Source organism: Eublepharis macularius, chromosome 12 (genome assembly GCF_028583425.1).
Source record: "Eublepharis macularius isolate TG4126 chromosome 12, MPM_Emac_v1.0, whole genome shotgun sequence".
In the NCBI taxonomy this organism is placed as follows: Eukaryota; Metazoa; Chordata; class Lepidosauria; order Squamata; family Eublepharidae; genus Eublepharis; species Eublepharis macularius.
In genome coordinates this window covers 14,687,465-14,704,374 of record NC_072801.1, presented here as the reverse complement: position 1 = coordinate 14,704,374, position 16,910 = coordinate 14,687,465, and the positions used below count along the sequence as shown (strand labels likewise).

General features: G+C 45.8%; 1 protein-coding gene across 3 annotated transcripts in view; it reads left to right on the top strand.

Moving 5' to 3' along the window:
* The window catches only part of ABCA3 (ATP binding cassette subfamily A member 3), a 102,350-nt gene extending 86,819 nt beyond the window's left edge, over window positions 1-15,531 (top strand). For all 3 annotated transcript variants that reach the window (XM_054992485.1, XM_054992486.1, XM_054992484.1), the window contains exons 26-31: window positions 3,199-3,393; window positions 4,442-4,629; window positions 6,117-6,287; window positions 7,941-8,128; window positions 9,755-9,828; window positions 10,481-15,531. In XM_054992485.1, coding sequence (XP_054848460.1) covers window positions 3,199-3,393; window positions 4,442-4,629; window positions 6,117-6,287; window positions 7,941-8,128; window positions 9,755-9,828; window positions 10,481-10,612 — 948 coding nt within the window. In that variant the 3' untranslated portion in view covers window positions 10,613-15,531. The remainder of the gene's footprint in view (window positions 1-3,198; window positions 3,394-4,441; window positions 4,630-6,116; window positions 6,288-7,940; window positions 8,129-9,754; window positions 9,829-10,480) is intronic.
* Window positions 15,532-16,910: the final 1,379 nt, after the last annotated feature.

Sequence of the window (16,910 nt, the reverse complement as noted above, 5' to 3'; positions counted from 1 at the left end):
TATTATCCCCACAACAATATTCAGCCTGTGAGGTGGGTGGGGCTGAGAGAGCTCCAGAGAGCTGTGACTAGCCCAAGGTCACCCAGCTGGCTTCAAGTGGAGGAGTGGGGAATCAAACCCGGCTCTCCAGGTTAGAGTCCCGTGCTCTTAACCACTACACCAAACTGCACCTACACATGCATAGCACAACAGACCTCAATTTCTTACACTGAAAATGAAAGTATGACATTGCACTGAATTCATTCAGTAACACCAGTCTGCCCGAGGTGCTGGCATCTTGAATGTGGTTTGATGCAGGTGCTTGCCTAGTCACCTTTGATTACCTCCAGGCAACCTGCTCTTTAGTTGGTAGTGTAGCGGAAATATAGATTAAATTGCAATATACTCCAATTATATGCATAAATTCTAGTGACCTTTGTGTGAACTTCACTGTAGCTTGTGAGCAGGTTGTGTAATACACAGCTGTTCCTTTATCTTTTGACAACCATTAAAAATAGTTGGCAAATGGTGAATTAATGGTTCTTTAATGGCTAGAATGGACCACTAATAATCTACTCACTTTTGACAGCTTTTAAAGTTTATAAAACTTATCATGCAGCTGTACAATAATGTCATGCTTAGATTTAGTAAAACATCAGATTATTGAAAATATGAAGAATCAGCTAAATCTAAGACCAGTCATATTTTTATGTTATTGTCACATGTAAATGATCTTTGATACGTCTTTATAGATAGCACATATTAATTAGTATAAAAGATGCCACCCAGATAAGAAGTTCGGGTTTTGACAAAGCAGCTCTCATGTAGAAGATTTTTTGATGAGAAATATTTGTCTCTGTGTGTTTATTGAGAATCCAGTGCATTTCATAGTAGACTTGAATATGATTTGGTTTTAAATCATTACTAGCTTTAATTGAGAGATATTATGACGGACGCTCCCTCACTCCCCTACTTGGAGGCAGATTTTCCCACCAAAATCCAAGTTTGCTTCCTGTAGCTGAGCAGCCTCAAGTAGCATGTATTTGTGGTGACTTTATAGTTCGTTTTGACCCACTGTGATAAGCAGTTATATTTTTTTATTTTAGCCCAGCCCAGAAACTTGATAGGGAAAAAGCAGGAGCCCTCTTCTTCTTTGTATGAAATGGCACTGGAAGCTAACTCTCAAAAGAAACAGCAACTTTATTAAACAGGCAGGGATGGAATGTAGGCAGTCGGGATGAAATTGCTGAGGTGAAATTTGTTGGTAGAACAGAATACTTCAAAAGTAATAGGCAAAATAGTTTTCTTGCAGCTTAGTTTCAATGTTTACAATCCTTAAGAGTGAGAAGCATTTTGCCTAATACTTTGGTTAAAGCAACAATGTTTCTCCACAGATTTCCCTTTACTACTCAGGTTTCCGCACGTTAGTTCAACACTGTTTTCCCTTTAGAACAGAACCAGGGTCCTCCTTAGAGCCAGACCCCCTTCTAGACACTGGTCAGGAATCAATCTTCTTCACCTAAGATAACATAACCCTATCTATTTGGCTTCAATGGAAGTCATCACTTACAACCCATTCACTCTGCTAAAAACACACCCAGTTCTATCTTGGCTGTGTAAATGGGTTTTTCAAATTGTGCTGGCTTTGATACTAGGAACTATTAACTATAAGTTTTCCTTTAAGACAGTGTTGTTACATTTAGGCCAAATGTTTTCTTTTCCCTCACTTCAGAGAGTTACCTGTCTGACTCTCCTTGTCAGACTCTCTCACACACTCAGCTCTCAACTGCTCATTCAAAATCCTGTCAGCACCAACTGTCATCCTGAAGCTGATTCTGACTAGCCAATCAGAGAGAGGGGGGAAACAGCCTGTCAATCAAGCTCTCATTCCAGGCAGTTTTTAGCTCCATCTCTGAGTGCTGCACTGTGGAAACCTTTCTTTAAATTGCATTCCATCTCAGATATTAAGAGATTTACTTTTGATTGCATGCATATGTTCATCAGTTGGTGGTTTCATCTTAATAAACCTTTTGTATTTTAGTATTTGACTTTATTAAAAATACTAATTTTATTTCAATAAAGAATAAGGATTAAACTTTAAATAAAAGAAGTCTCTATGTGCCTCGATAGAAAGGGTTAACAAAGAGAACTCACACTAAAACAAACTGTACTAAGAGGCAGCTTCTATAACAGAGAGAATTCTGCTTTTAGGTGTTATCTGAGGCTTCTGAGCTCTCCAGAATTTGAGATATAATATTGAGAACTGGACAGGTTAATGCTTTAATGAGGCACAGATAAAATATTTCCATTGCAGCAGGTTTCCCTTTAAGCTATTTGCCGTGGTTGAATTTAACATGTGGCCAATGACGGCGGTTCCACTGAACGTCCATAGAGTGGTTTCCTCATATGATCTCAGTAATCCTACCAAATAAGTAGGTCAACGTTGCTAATATCCCTGTACTGCAGACAGGAGGCTGAAGCTGCAAAAAGTGTAGCAGCTTGCCAAAGCGAGTTCATGAAAAGGGCAAGACTTGACTGGGGCTGTCCTGGTTCCCAGTTTAGTCTCTCCATCACTCAGTGCAGCCATTTGCTGCAGCATCATCATGAAATAGGTGGAAAGGGCCAGCGAGTCCTGCTCTGTTGATCAGAGGTTTTGAAGTATAGCTGATGAAGGCACAGGATGGAGGCAGTTTTTACTTACTTACTTGATTGATTGATTGATTGATTGATTGATTGATTGATTGATAGTCTGCCTTTCTCATTGAGATTAAAGGTGCATTGCAAAAATGAGAAACGAATTTATTTATTTGTCTTTTATAGTCTGCCTTTCTCATCGAGACGCAAGGTGGATTACATAGAGTGAGATTAGTACAATTAATATCAAGGACTTTTCAATAGACAATGCCATAGGACAAATGAATGCAAGTTTACAAGACATGACATTAGCAAAAATCCAATACAAAATTGAAGAAATGCTGAAACAGAACATAAGCAATTCTAGGAGCAGCATTAGTCAACAGAGAACAATGTGGTAAAAAGCCTAATACACAGAAGAAGGAGCTTGATGTCAGGAATTCAGGGAGGACTTGACTCAAGCACCATTCAAAAGGGTCTGAGGCTTGACCCAGCTCCATGAGCTACCACAGAGATCCCACAGGTACCACAGGTAGTCCCGGTTGGTGCAATGCACCATCATGCATTTCGCTTTTGCTCTTCCAGGTGTATAGCAGCAGGGATTCGCGGCTAGCTGTGGACCGAATCTCCTTGGCCGTCAACAAGGGCGAGTGCTTTGGCCTCCTTGGCTTCAATGGGGCAGGCAAAACCACTACTTTTAAGATGCTGACAGGGGATGAGAGCATCACATCAGGAGACGCTTATGTCGACGGCCACAGCATTTTGGCCAATATCAAAAAGGTAACGAACTCAGCTGTCCTTTTAAAAAAATCATCAGAATTCTGCCACTGATTTGCATTATCCTTTCTCTGGTCTAGCCCTGCCCGTTTGTACCCCTCCCTGCAGAAGGGAGGCGGATAGCAAATGCTCTTTTTGCTGGAAAGTGACATGAAGCCACAGCAGTATACATGCAGCCCCTCATGGGGCACATACGCCATTTCATTTCAGGAAGATGAGAGGGGTGTGTGTGTAAGCCCCTTTCTTCTTGCATACCGCAGTCCTCATCTGAGTCATGCCCCTGCACGCCTGGGGAACATGGAACTCCCAGAATGCATCTGTGACCTGATCCAGGGAAATCCTGGAAAAATATGTGTTGCTGGTCTCCGTCAGAATAAGGGGGAGACTGTGAATCAGTGGTAGAGCTCCTGGCTTGCATGCAGAAGAGACTCAGTCCCTGGCATCTCCAGTTAAAGGATCTTAAATTAGCAGATTCTGGGAAAGACCTTTCTCTGCCTGAGTTCCTGGAAAGCCACAGAGCCAAGCTACAAGTGACGCCTGACACAGGTTGGACACTTGTCAGCTTCCCTCAAGTTTTGATGGGGAATGTAGGCAGTTTTGCGGAATGTTGGACAAGTGACAGTTGAAAAGTCCATTGGACAACAGTCAGAGAGTCAAGCTGCAAGACCAGAATGCCTACATTTCCCATCAAAACTTGGGGGAAGCTGACAAGTGTCCAACCTGTGTCAGGCGTCACTTGTAGCTTGGCTCACAGCCAACCAGAGGAGATAGTACTAAGCTGCACAGACCCTGGGCTGACTTGGTCTAAGTCAGCTGCATATGTTCAGAAGTACCTGGCATGGCTGAGTGTGGGTAAGTAAAGCTAGGCACGGGGAGAACTCCGTTCCCCCTCTACCCTATACTGTGCTCTTTGTAAACATTAGGCTCACCAGTAAAAAGCCAGCCTGGCTGCCCCACTGCCACTGCAGATTGCAAGCTTTTCTGACTAGGAGAGGTTTTGATCAGAAGGGTGGCTGCTGACTGAGTTTCTCTGGTTTGCCGTTGGGTTCAGGTCCAGCAGCGGATTGGCTACTGCCCTCAGTTTGATGCTCTTTTGGATCACATGACAGGGAGGGAGACCTTGAGTATGTATGCCCGGCTGCGGGGCATCCCTGAGCGCTACATCGGCAGCTGTGTGGAGAACATGCTTCGAGGCCTGCTTTTGGAAGCACACGCGGACAAGCTTGTCCGAACATACAGGTGAGGTGGGAATGCCACAGTGCTGTTTGGTCATTTTCACGGGTGATGTAGGAGATGCTGGAGCCAAGCCCAGATCCAGAGGGCAACCTCTGTGTTAATGCAGGACCTCGGATGCGGGTAACGTGGCTTCTTCCCTGACTGGCCCAAATTGCTACACGTACCACATCACAGGTGGCTGGAGACCTCCAACAGAGCTGCCTGCAGACATTTTGGTGCCTGTGGTGGGGAATTCAAATTGCACCCCCACCCCTCCTACCAGTGATCAGGAGGGACTGCCTCTTGCCATGTGTACCCCAGAGAGCACTTAGATCAGCTGACAAACATCTGCTGGCCCCTGGCCCCAGGGAGGCTAGACTAGCCATGACCAGAGCCATGGCCTTTTTGGTCCTGGCTCCAACCTGGTAGAACTCTAGATATACGGGCTCACCAAGATATATTATTCTTTTGGCGGGGCGGCAAGATTGAGTTGTTCCACCAGGCATATGGTTGAGGCCAGTCTTGTATCCATCTGGGAGCCTCCCTGCTAGTCTCTTACCAGGTGGGCGGTATAGTACCTTGGCCCCTCATATGAGTTGTAGTGGGGGCGGAAATAATAGCTTCCTCTCATTCCCCACCCCTGTGCACTCCTGACAGGAGTGGGCTGCACTAAGTCGCTGTTGTGGAACTGTGTTTTTATTATAACTGATGCTGTCATTTTTCTTGTGATTTTAATATGTATTGAAATTGTTGTAACTCACCCGGAGCCCGCTTATGGGAAGGGCGGGCTAGAAGTTCAGTAAACGAAATGAAAATGAAATGAGCAGAAGGATACAATACGCCAGGAAGGGCGTCCTGTGGTTATTTTTGTGAGGCTCGTGCATGGGACTTCTTGCTTGATGTTTGTCGCTATGCTTTCCTTAACTGTACGCAAAATGTATCGGCCGTCTCACCTTACCCCCATAGCAAGGCCCACATTAGATCTCTCCATTAGGTCTCTCCAGGACACTGAACCATTTTGGCATTCGCTCTAGCCTGGTTGCTAGAGAATCGCTGTGCGAAGATTTTAGAGTCTATTGTTGCTGAGGAGTTCAATGGGCCATGACCGGTCCTCGTCATCAAGAGGGCCTGCAGTCAGGGCTTTTTTTTCAGCTGGAACGCGGCGGAACGGAGTTCCGGAACCTCTTGAAAACGGTCACATGGCTGGTGGCCCCGCCCGCTGATCTCCAGACAGAGGGGAGTTGAGATTGCCGCTTAGCGGCACGGAGGGCAATCTCAACTCCCCTCTGTCTGCAGATCAGGGGGCGGGGCCACCAGCCATGTGACCATTTTCTCCGAGGGCAACCCACTGAGTTCCACCACCTCTTTTCCCAGAAAAAAAGCCCTGCCTGCAGTGTTCACCCAAATGTTGCTTAATGATTTCATACAAGATGGGCAAAACTCGTCATCTTCTTCCCCCCAACCCCTTTCCAGAAAACAGCTTTTTCATGGCTACCTTTTCCCCTCCACAGTGGTGGCAACAAGCGGAAATTGAGTGCTGGAATCGCCCTGATTGGTGGGCCCCCTGTCATCTTCCTGGACGAGCCCTCCACGGGTATGGACCCCGTGGCCAGGCGCCTGCTGTGGGATGCGGTCACCAGGACCCGGGAGTGTGGGAAATCCATCATCATCACTTCCCACAGGTTGGGACATCTTTCCTGTCTTTGGGCTAGTGGGAGCAGAGCAAGGAGGCAGGCGGTGAGGCCCGCTGAGCCAGTTTGCAGTTGCTTGCATTTATAGCAGGTGGCCAGTAGGAGGAGCTTTGATCTGCTGCTGGTTTGACCTGCAGCTCTATGGATCACTAGGGCCTGTGTTAACAAATACTATCAGACTGAAATTTTAAAAGTAAGCTTCCACCTAGACAATGGCGTGCTCAATTTCATGGAATATTTCAGTGTAGCCAAAAAGATGGTCAAATTGACACAGATGCTTAGGGGTGTCTCCCCACAACCAACCTTAGTTTCGATCTCCCTCTCTGCAAACTGGGGATAAATTATCTTTCAGGCTTGTTTTGAGAGTGAACAAAACCCCAAGGGCTGCAAATTAAAAGTCCTGTATTAATGAGGGAGAGGAGTTCTCCTGCTTCATTCCAATTTTGTGCTCGAAAGCTTAGTGGTTTCTCCATCAGTAGATCTGGAGGCCGAAAGGCCGGTGGACCTGCCAGCAGCCAGTAGATGTGATTCCTTGATTATCGGTAGTTCTCCATCGTTCCAAAGTTCAGATCCATAAACCCATGGTGCTTTTGCGACATCCTACAGATTCTGTTCCCTCTATTGGAAGTCCACTGCAGAAAGCTCTTGCATTTGGTCCTTTCAAAGAGCACAAAACAAAACATTATCAATATTTACAAATGGAATTTACATTATCAATATTTACAAATGGAAAGTAGTGCTATGACTTATGTAAGGACAGTCGCATTTATATAGCGCTTTGAACACAGAAAGTGCTTCATGTATGTTAGCTGTTTTGTAAATAATTGCGACAGCCCTTTAAGGAAGGTCAATATTATCCCTGTATGGCAGAGTGAGAAGCTAGAAGTCAAGACGGAGACAGTGGGCATGCCTAATGCCACCAAGGGACTTTGTGGCTGAGATAAGCTTCTAGTCCCTCCCAAGTCACAGCTCAGCCCTTAAGTCTTCGTGTTGTGTCAGCTCCTGGCATAATTAAACCTGCAAAGAAACTTTGAGTAATTTATTCCCATTCCTGAAATAAGGCTTGTGGATAGCAGAACTGCTGTGTGCAGGGCTTTTTTTCTGGGAAAAGAGGTGGTGGAACTCAGGACCGCACAATGACGTCACTTTGGGTCAGCTGGAACAAGGGGGGAGGTTTTTAAAGTTTAAATCGCCCTTGGTGGAAATGTCACATGGCCGGTGGCCCCGCCCCTAATCTCCAGACAGAGGGGAGTTTAGATTGCCCTCCGGATTGCCCTCCGGGGGGCAATCTAAACTCCCCTCTGTCTGGAGATCAGGGGGCGGGGCCACCGGCCATGTGACTATTTTCAAGAGGTGCCGTTCCACCACATTCCAGCTGAAAAAAAGCCCTGGCTGTGTGTGTTGAGCACACAATTCCAAGGCCTCTGTCCTCGAGGGAACCGAGAAACGTGCCATATTAAGGTATCTGGATCATTGAGGTGGTGCCCATTTTATCACGGTGCTTTGAAACCTCTTTGAATCCCAGTACTGGCTCTGAAGGCCTGCGACTTAGCAAACCTTGCTGGATGCTTAGCAGGTCCAGACCTCCCACCATTTCTGTCTCCTTTCCCCTTCTGTGACCTGCCTCTTGTCTGTTCCCCACAGCATGGAGGAATGTGAGGCCTTGTGCACTCGGCTGGCCATCATGGTGAATGGGCAGTTCAAATGCCTGGGCAGCCCTCAGCACCTGAAGAGCAAGTTTGGCAGTGGCTACACCCTGCTGGCCAAAACCCAAAGCGAGGAGGAGGACAACCTGCTGGCCTTCAAGACGTTTGTGGAGAAAACTTTCCCAGGTAGGTTGGCATGGTGCCACAGAGCCCGTGCTGGGTGCCATTTTTTCCTCTCGTCGCGTGAGTGGGAGAACCTTTTGACACATCGCCTTTCTTCGTTTGTGTCTGCTCTCAGTACTTCTGGCGTGTGGACAGTGGGTCAGCACTCAGAAAGTACAGCTGGGAGGATTCCATTTCTGCCCGTTACTGTCATTCAGAAACGTCACCCTCCTTATTTTCTAGACATTTTTGTTTATCAAAGAAATATTACGGGGGTGGATCTCTTACAGATTGTGGCCTTGGCAACAGTTTGTTTTCCGCTGTTTCTCTGTTTATATTTTGCCACTTGGTTTGTATAATAGTCAGTGTATACCACATTAACATTGACGTCCTGATCAACCTTCTAAAACCACTGAAATCTCTGCTTTAGTGATTCTGCTTAGGACGGCAGTATTAATCTTATTAATCTTGGAGTTGCCACAGAAGCCAAGGGACCTCTAAATTCAGATTGAGAGATCAACAAAGGGATGGTAGAAGAAAACCTATTGGCGTAACTGAAAATATACACCTTAACGTTACTGATAACTGTCATGTTTGGTGTAGTGGTTAAGAGCAGCAGGACTCTCATCTGGAGAACCAGGTTTGATTTCCCACTCCTGCGCTTGAAGCCAGCTGGGTTACCTTGGGTCAGTCACAGCTCTTTCCGAGCTCTCTTAGCCCCACCCACCCCACAGGGTGGTTGTTGTGGGGATAATAATAACATACTTTGTAAACCGTTCTGAGTGAGTGTTAAGTTGTCCTGAAGGGTGGTATATAAACCAATTGTTGTTATTATTTTTTATAATAACCCATACGGTTTCCACAGCCCAAACATGAGTGGTTGTGAGTCCATTATTAGGAAGTAGCACACATGAGGTCTTGCAATAAACAATAAATACATGCAGGAGCACCCCCCCAATGTTATTTTAGTACACTGGCATAAATCTGTGAATAGTTTGCAGCTGTTCACCTCCAGATTTTTTTCTTTCTGTAAAGTGTTTCTAAGAAGCCTCTTCACCCCATAAACATCTGTGCCTGTCATTCATTTTCACATAGCCATTATTCTTCAATCCCACCTTCCCTTCCAATAGATTTTAATTTAAAGATTTCATTATTTATTTAAAACAGCTATATTTGGTTCTATACTGAGCCACATTTGTCTCTGAAACCACAGACTGGTCTTTGCCAGTGTGTCGACTTTTAATTTAAAATATCTGAGCTTCTTCATTTGCCTTTGCTGCCAACCAACTTTGCAAATGTTTGGCATCTCAGATTATTTATTTACAGTTAATAACCAGTACAGACCTATAAAAACATAAGTGAGTATCATACACAAAATACACCACTTTGTAAAAATAATTATATAAATATATTATAATTATATAAAAACTTGGCAATATAAACACAAAAGTGTGGGCTTTCAGGGTTAGAAATAAAAGCAGATGTTACTCCTTTGCACATTCCCTGCGGATTCTACAAGCCGCGGCTAAAAATCTGGCACTAGCCAACGTGATCTGGGGATCGGCACCTAACGGGAGCTTATTAGTTAGCTCTGTGTCGGGGAGGCTCAAAAGCTTCTTAGCAAATGTTTGTTTCTTCATCCTCTTCTAGGGAGTGTCCTGAAGCACGAACACCAAGGCATGGTCCATTATCACCTGACCAATAAGAATCTCAGCTGGGCACAGGTAAGGAGTAGCTGGAATGTAGACCAGCCTGGTGGCAAAGAAGCAAACCACAGCCACGGTTGCAGGGTTCTCTCAGTTGTGTATTCTTTGTATTACCGCTGCTGTTCTGGGCAGAACATAACAGGGGGTTGGATTATTCCACCACAGCTTGGGAGGGAGTGCCTCTGCAGAGGGAATGCCTGTTTGCAAGGGGGAGGTGATCGCTAAGATGGTTCCTGCCACCTAGTTTCATACTTGCTTATGTGAAAAAAACAGTTAAGACATTGTGCAAGGCAATAGTAAGCATACGTTCTCAGAAGTAGACCCCACTGATTTCTGTGGAACGTCTTTCCAAGTAAACGTACTTAGAATTGCAGCCTTTAGTCTAGTTGATTAACAGATTTTTGACCCACTAATCTAACCACTGAATTGCAGCCATCATTCTTTTGCTTACGACTCTCTGGAATTGGGCTGTGTATGTTGATTGCCTCAAGGAAATAATAGCTGCATGAATGTGACTTGAGCTGCGAGGAAGAGGGGAAAGGCCTGGAATATTTAGTGAGTGGTTTCTTTCATTTTTTAAAAAACGCCACTCGGGAAAAGAGCATCTTTCCTCATCCCGTTGAACAGAGACTTCTAACCTTGGTATATTCTTGTCTGACACGATCCCCAGGTGTTCGGGGCACTGGAGAAAGCCAAAGAGAAGTACCATGTGGAGGATTATTCCGTCAGCCAAATCTCCTTGGAGCAAGTCTTCATGAGCTTCACTCGTTTTCAGCACTACACAGAAGACCGAGGGAAATGAGGCAGGGCTGGAGGGGGCGAGGCCTCCGCCTGCTTTGCAGGACTGACCTGCTGCTTATATATAGTATACATAGAGACAGTAATTTATATTATCAACCATGTCTTCAACAAAGCAGAAGAAGATGGACATTCTCTCCGGGCGGCAGGGGCTAGGTGGAGAAACCCTTGCCAGTCACGGTTCCGGGAACAAGAGGAAGAGCGTGCATGGGGGCGTGTCTGTTTGTGTGATAGGGTGTATGTCTGCATGTGAGAGGCACAGGAAGTGACAGTGAAGTAACCGCCTTCTGAGGCAACCCATACATTTTGCTAGCTCTCCCGTCACTTTGAAGCCAACAGAGAGGTGGTGGTCTCATCATCATGGAAAGAATGAACTCTTGGTTCTGTGACTCGGTACTTAGCATATTGTACGCTACAGTACTGGTTTATCCGTCCCTCTGGAATTCCCACTGGATTGGTGTCTATATCACTGGCTTCTACATGCCTCTGTGTGGGGTACTGACAATGCACATGTACGTCTGGCTGTGTCTGTCTGCGCAAGAAAACGTCTCCGTCCATGTACCTGTCTGGCTGATCCTCGTCTTTCACGAGTTGCCTCCTCCTCGGCCGTGTAAACAGGAAGAAGAAGGATATATTCAACTGACCAGGTTTCCCGCTGTGGGTCTGGATTGGATCAAAGGCATTTTTTTAAAAAGATAGCGATGTGATGCACTATTGCTTTCCAGAAAACTGTGAGGTCCAGTTCAGCATCGTTTTAATTCTCCTAAGAATTCCATGGCTGCCTCCTTTGGGGGAGGGTTGCCTGTATCCAGTCGTGCCCATTCATGTCCCTATTCCCGGTTTTGCATTTGGAAACTTGTTTGCGCACATGCTAAAGAGTCATTCCAAAGGTGGTTTTTGCTGTGGTTTAAAAAGATGTCGTTTGGTAGTATCGACTTATGAAGGCATTAGTCAGCCAGGAATTCTGCAGAGGATTTTCCTAGCTCAGGCTTGTCCGTCCAGCACTTTTGCACGGCTCACGAATCTGTGAATGGTTAAGCAAGATGAGGTTTCAAAGCCTCCTTCACCTATCACAGGTTCTCACATGGCTTAAATGTTGCAATGCCTTCTGGAGTTAGACGGACCCAGGGTTGTGCAATAGACAGTGAAGGTCTTGGGTAGCCTAAGTTACTGCTTCAAAATTGTCCCCCTCCGGCTGTCCTCTGAAACCCTCTAGAAAAGAATTGCTGATAGTACAACTGCATGACTTTAAGCTGTGCAAAGCCTGGGCTTGAATGCTGCTACAGAAAGGCCATCAGTGAACATGGAAATGTTGCTTCCTGGCTTCAGGTTGCCCCCACCCCCCCAACTCAGCCAAGCAACATCTAACCGTAAGTGATGCTCTAGCAAAGCGTTGCCTTAGCAACAGAGCAGGAGCTAACTTCCTCCCTGTCACTCTGAACTGCTCTTCCTCAGAGTGACACTCTAGCAGTGAGTTCCCTTCACCAGGGAAATCCCACCTCAGGGTGAGCAGTCCAGGTTGTTAATCTGAAACCACCTGTTTGCATGTGGGTCCTCCCCCTGCCGCTACTGTTAATTTTTTCCTTGTAGTGGTTCTTTTTTGTCCCACGTGGTAGGGGAGTGTGAGGGGATGTCTTTTAAAAGAGTAATCATGGGGAAACCCTGGGGATTTTTTTCTGGCTAAGGCGGCATCTTCTTTCAAAATGATACTGAACTTGTTCAAATTGAGTGCTTTCTTTAAAAACAGATTGTGGATTGGAAGGGAAGGGTTTAAGGAAGCTTTTATCCTGTATCTGAAAAGGGAAATCTGGTTATTAGCTTTCGTAGGGCCAGGTATGCTGTGGGCCAAGTGTGCCAACCCCCCTTGCAGCCTTAGATCAATGCAGTTCCTCCCTCCAAAAGGGAACCTCGTGCGCTTGTCAAACTTGAATAGTACCTGCTAAACAGGCATCTGCTGTGCACTGAGCCCTGTGAATGCTGCTAGCTAGATCACCAAATAAAATAAAACAAAAGAATAAAACCCTTGCGCAAACAGGTTGGGGAACTCAGCAAAAAAAAAAAAAAAAAAACCCTAAGCCTTCCATTCTGTCCCTTGTTCAGTTTCAGCTGTGAGTTAACATGACTCCTTGTTAGGGACGGACCCAAATAAGTAAGAAGGGCACCATCCATAGCTTGGGCAAGAAACAGGAAGTGCACACTCCCCCCCCCTCCAAATATGGTGTTAGCACCTGTTTCTCATGTGCCTGTGGTAAACCAGGAACTGCCCAGTCCAACAAGTAGAATAAGTATCTTTGAGAGTCCACCATCTCTTCCTCTTTAGAGGAGTCAGTCCCACTACTGTAGGATTTGATTTTCATGTACTTCAACCAGCAAACCCCCCCCCCCCCCCAGTTCCTGGCCCGCCCACCCAGCTGCCTGAGAGATCATCCAATAATCCACCTACTGGATGATGTAATACGTCACATCTGTAGTTATGCTGTATGTGAGTGGAATTTGATGTCTAGGAAGTCTGGGCTAGCAGATTTTTTAAAAATAAGTTTACAAACCTAAAGGCGGTCGCTAGAAGCTTGAAGATGTTGGAGCAGTATCTTCTGAAATCTGAAATCTTCCAGTGCTCAAGGGGCAGAGTTTCCACTGCTCCGCATAATACATCTGTCCAGATGGGCAGCCAGAGTAGAATAAACCATGCCAGGAAGCTGTTATTTACGCACAGTGGCTGAATGTACTTAGGATGCTAATTTGGACTTTTCCTAAAATAGAGTTTGGATTCCTGTTGCCCAAGGCATTCATAACCTGACATTTCACTGTCAGTCTGCGACCCACCCCCCACCCCCCTTCTTCCTTAAGCAAGTAAGGAGCGCACATGAACTTTGAGGGAAGAATTGTTACTATCCTGTCAGTTTGGATATCAAAAGGGACTCTTTCAACTTTGTGTTCTGCTCACAGTTTTGGACTTGTCTTTAGTGGATGTCAGCCATCACACGTGATGCCTGCCTGAGTGGATTCCAGAAACATGAAAATTCAGTCTCTGGTGTTACGTTTATTTGATTACTTGCCTTTGAATGATTTGCCACCTGAGTTCTGGAGAAAGGGTGAGAAAGGAATGATTGATTACTTCCTGCTTCTCATTCAGTTTTACTTTTGGAGTTTAAAAGGCCTTGTGCTGGGCCGTGGCATTATCCATCCATGGACAGTTCACACTCTGGTGTTTATGCAACTGATGATGCAACAGCCCTGATAAAATCCCACGTACTCTGTTGAGTCTCTCTGATGTGTCTGTGAGGTTAAAAGAGAATGTGTCCAGGCTGTTTATGAAATCTGAACCTTGCCCTGGAAATAACTATGCATGTTCCAAGAGATGCTGCCAATTTTCCCCTTAGCATAACTCAAACCGTCCAAGATACCTGTGTGTGTTGTGCATGGTTTGCCAGCTCTGATCTGTGAAGAAAGATCCCGGTGGTGTAGAGGTCCTTGATAAAGGGGTTAGTGGACAGAGTTGATCTCTCCTCCCCTGTCTCTGGCTCCTACTTACAATACCAGGCAGCCAAAGAAAGCATTCAGACAAGGGATATCAGGTGTGTGTTCCTTGTCTTTTTTTAAATAAGCATGTTGGCTTCTATTGTCCTTTTTCCTCCTTGCTCTTATTTTCCGTGTTGGTGATCATATTCCATCCGGTTTAACCACGAGAGCCTAAAGTGCTGTGGTACTCTGATGCAGGAGGTCTGAACGTTGCCCCTGTTCCTGTTAATGAATTAATTGACCCTGATCTTCTCCAGTGTAAGCCTGCAGGCCACTTACTTAGGAGGGACCCAAACCATCTACAGCCCTGCATCCCAAAGGAATGGGGCAGAACAGCATTTGCACCGGCCCCATCTGAGATTCAGGTAGCTGGCTTCTGGGGGTAGCAGTGGGTCCCACCCACCTCACACAAGCTGAGAGCCTGAGTGTGTGCGTGGCAGAGATTCTGTGACCCCATCCCATACCTTTGCCCTGGGCCGCAGAATCTCCAAGATCACCCCTCATTTCATGGAACACACAACATCCACATGCACCCATATTGACAGCAGGCCTCAGCTGTCCCATGCAAAAACATTTGTGGAATGAGAGCCAGTTTGGTGTAGTGGTTAAGAGCACGGGACTCTAATCTGGAGAGCCGGGTTTGATTCCCCACTCCTCCGCTTGAAGCCAGCTGGGTGACCTTGGGTCAGTCGCAGTTCTCTGGCGCTCTCTCAGCCCCACCCACCTCACAGGGTGTTTGTTGTTGTGGGGATAATTACATACTTTGTAAACTGCTCTGAGTGGGCATTAAGTTGTCCTGAAGGGTGGTATATAAATCTAATGTTATTATTATTATTATATATGGAGGCTAATCTTCACATGCAGAGGGAAGAGAGATGCAGGTGTGGTTTGCAAGACTTTCCTTTTGTCTGTCACTTCCCTTCATCATATTTCAGAGAAGCTCTGGTCCTTTTAAAACATCAATTTCATGATTAATTTCATGATTAACGTGGTCCCCCATATTTGCATGTAATCAGGACATAGAGCTGACATCTTTGACAGCTTTAAGCACTCATGTGGTCTCAAAATCACCAGTTTTAAATTGCAACAGTGATCCCTTCCTCAAACCAGTAAAATATGTTACATCCTGGTGAGCTGTGGGCAATCAGATCTTGCTCCTACCTTTTCTCTACCATGTTACAGTTTGCAGCCAATCCCCTCGAGAACTTTTCTCCTAAGCTTTAGACCAGTAAACTAGAGCATTCCTGAAGTACCTTGGAAACATACTCAGGGTTCCGCAGTGAATGGTAAGATGCTGTTTGTCTTGTCATTAGGAGCAGGGCTTTTTTTCAGCTGGAATGCGGTGGAACAAAGTTCCAGCACCTCTAGAAAGTGATCACATGGCCAGTGGCCCCACCCCCTGATCTCCAGACAGAGGGGAGTTGAGATTGCCCTCCGCGCCAGTGGCGCAGAAAGCAATCTCAACTCCCCTCTGCCTGGAGATCAGGGGGCGGGGCCACCAGCCATGTGACCATTTTCAACAAGTGCGATTTAAACTCCCCCCTTGTTCCAGCTGACCCAAAGTGACATCATTGTGCAGTCCTGAGTCCCACCACCTCTTTTCCCAGAAAAAAAACCCTGATTAGGAGCCTTCCGTTGTACAGCCGCAGCAGATTTGGGGGTGAAGGGCTGGCGTCTTTTTCACTGGCTTTGCACCTTCAGCAGCATCCTGAGCCACAAAGACGAAGGAAACAATATTTCATGAAGGAGGTAAGCTTGTTCTGCTCAATTTCCGAAGGGCTGCTGTTAAAGGCAGGATCAGAAGACAATATGGCATTCTCTGGCTCTTGGAAACAGCTCAAAGCACTTCTTAGACCAAGGGTCCCCCAACGTGGTACCCACCAAGTGTTTTGAGAAAGTGAGTGAGGCCAGGTTAGGCTTTTGCCCAGCAAGGCTTCTAATTGGCCAGTGGAGATTTAATTGGCTGGGCAGATTTTTTAAAAAAATGTTGCTTCAGCAGCAGCTGCCACCACGACACAAATATCTGCTATATGACAGAAGGTAAGGTGCAGTGGCCATCATATAGCTGGTTCTGCCTCCTGCAGCAGCCATTTTATGGGTACACCCACCACACTTTGTCAGAATTCCAAAAGTGCCTGCAAGCTCAAAAAGATTGGGAAGCACCGTGTTAGACCATGCCCCTTTGCAATATATAGGCCTTCTGCAGCAGGGAGATTGCTGCTGAAAAAGCTCTTTGCAAGTTGGTCACTGGAAAACCAATTTCTCTAGATGCCCTGAGAAGCTTGTGTCCTCCCCCCCCCCTCTCTGCACTGGCTTACACTGCAGACATCTCCTAGCACAAATCACTGCAGTTTTGCACAGTGTGTGTGTGTGTGTTTGTGTATGAATCCAGATTGTGCTTTTGAGATTTCTCAGGTCTGTTGTCACTCCCAGCCTCCCCCCCCCAACACTATTAACTACAAGGATGGATGAGAAAGCACTTGGAACCTGAAGAGCACCATTTTTCCATTCTGTCCATGTGACCTCTGGTAGACAACTAACCTCTAATGAATTAAGCCACGAAACTCCACTAGCTTACTATGTCCTCCAGCATATATGTCCTCTCTGTGATTTCCTACCCCCATATTTCACTTTTTGTTGGTTTTTTGCGTGCATGCACACATCTTCATATGAAAATTATATTTTTTAAGACTAGGAGGATACAAGTCATGCAAAAATAGAAGGGTGCAAGGCTAGTCTCTCAGAAAAGCACGTGTGTGTGTGTCTGCTCTTTGATGGTTCTT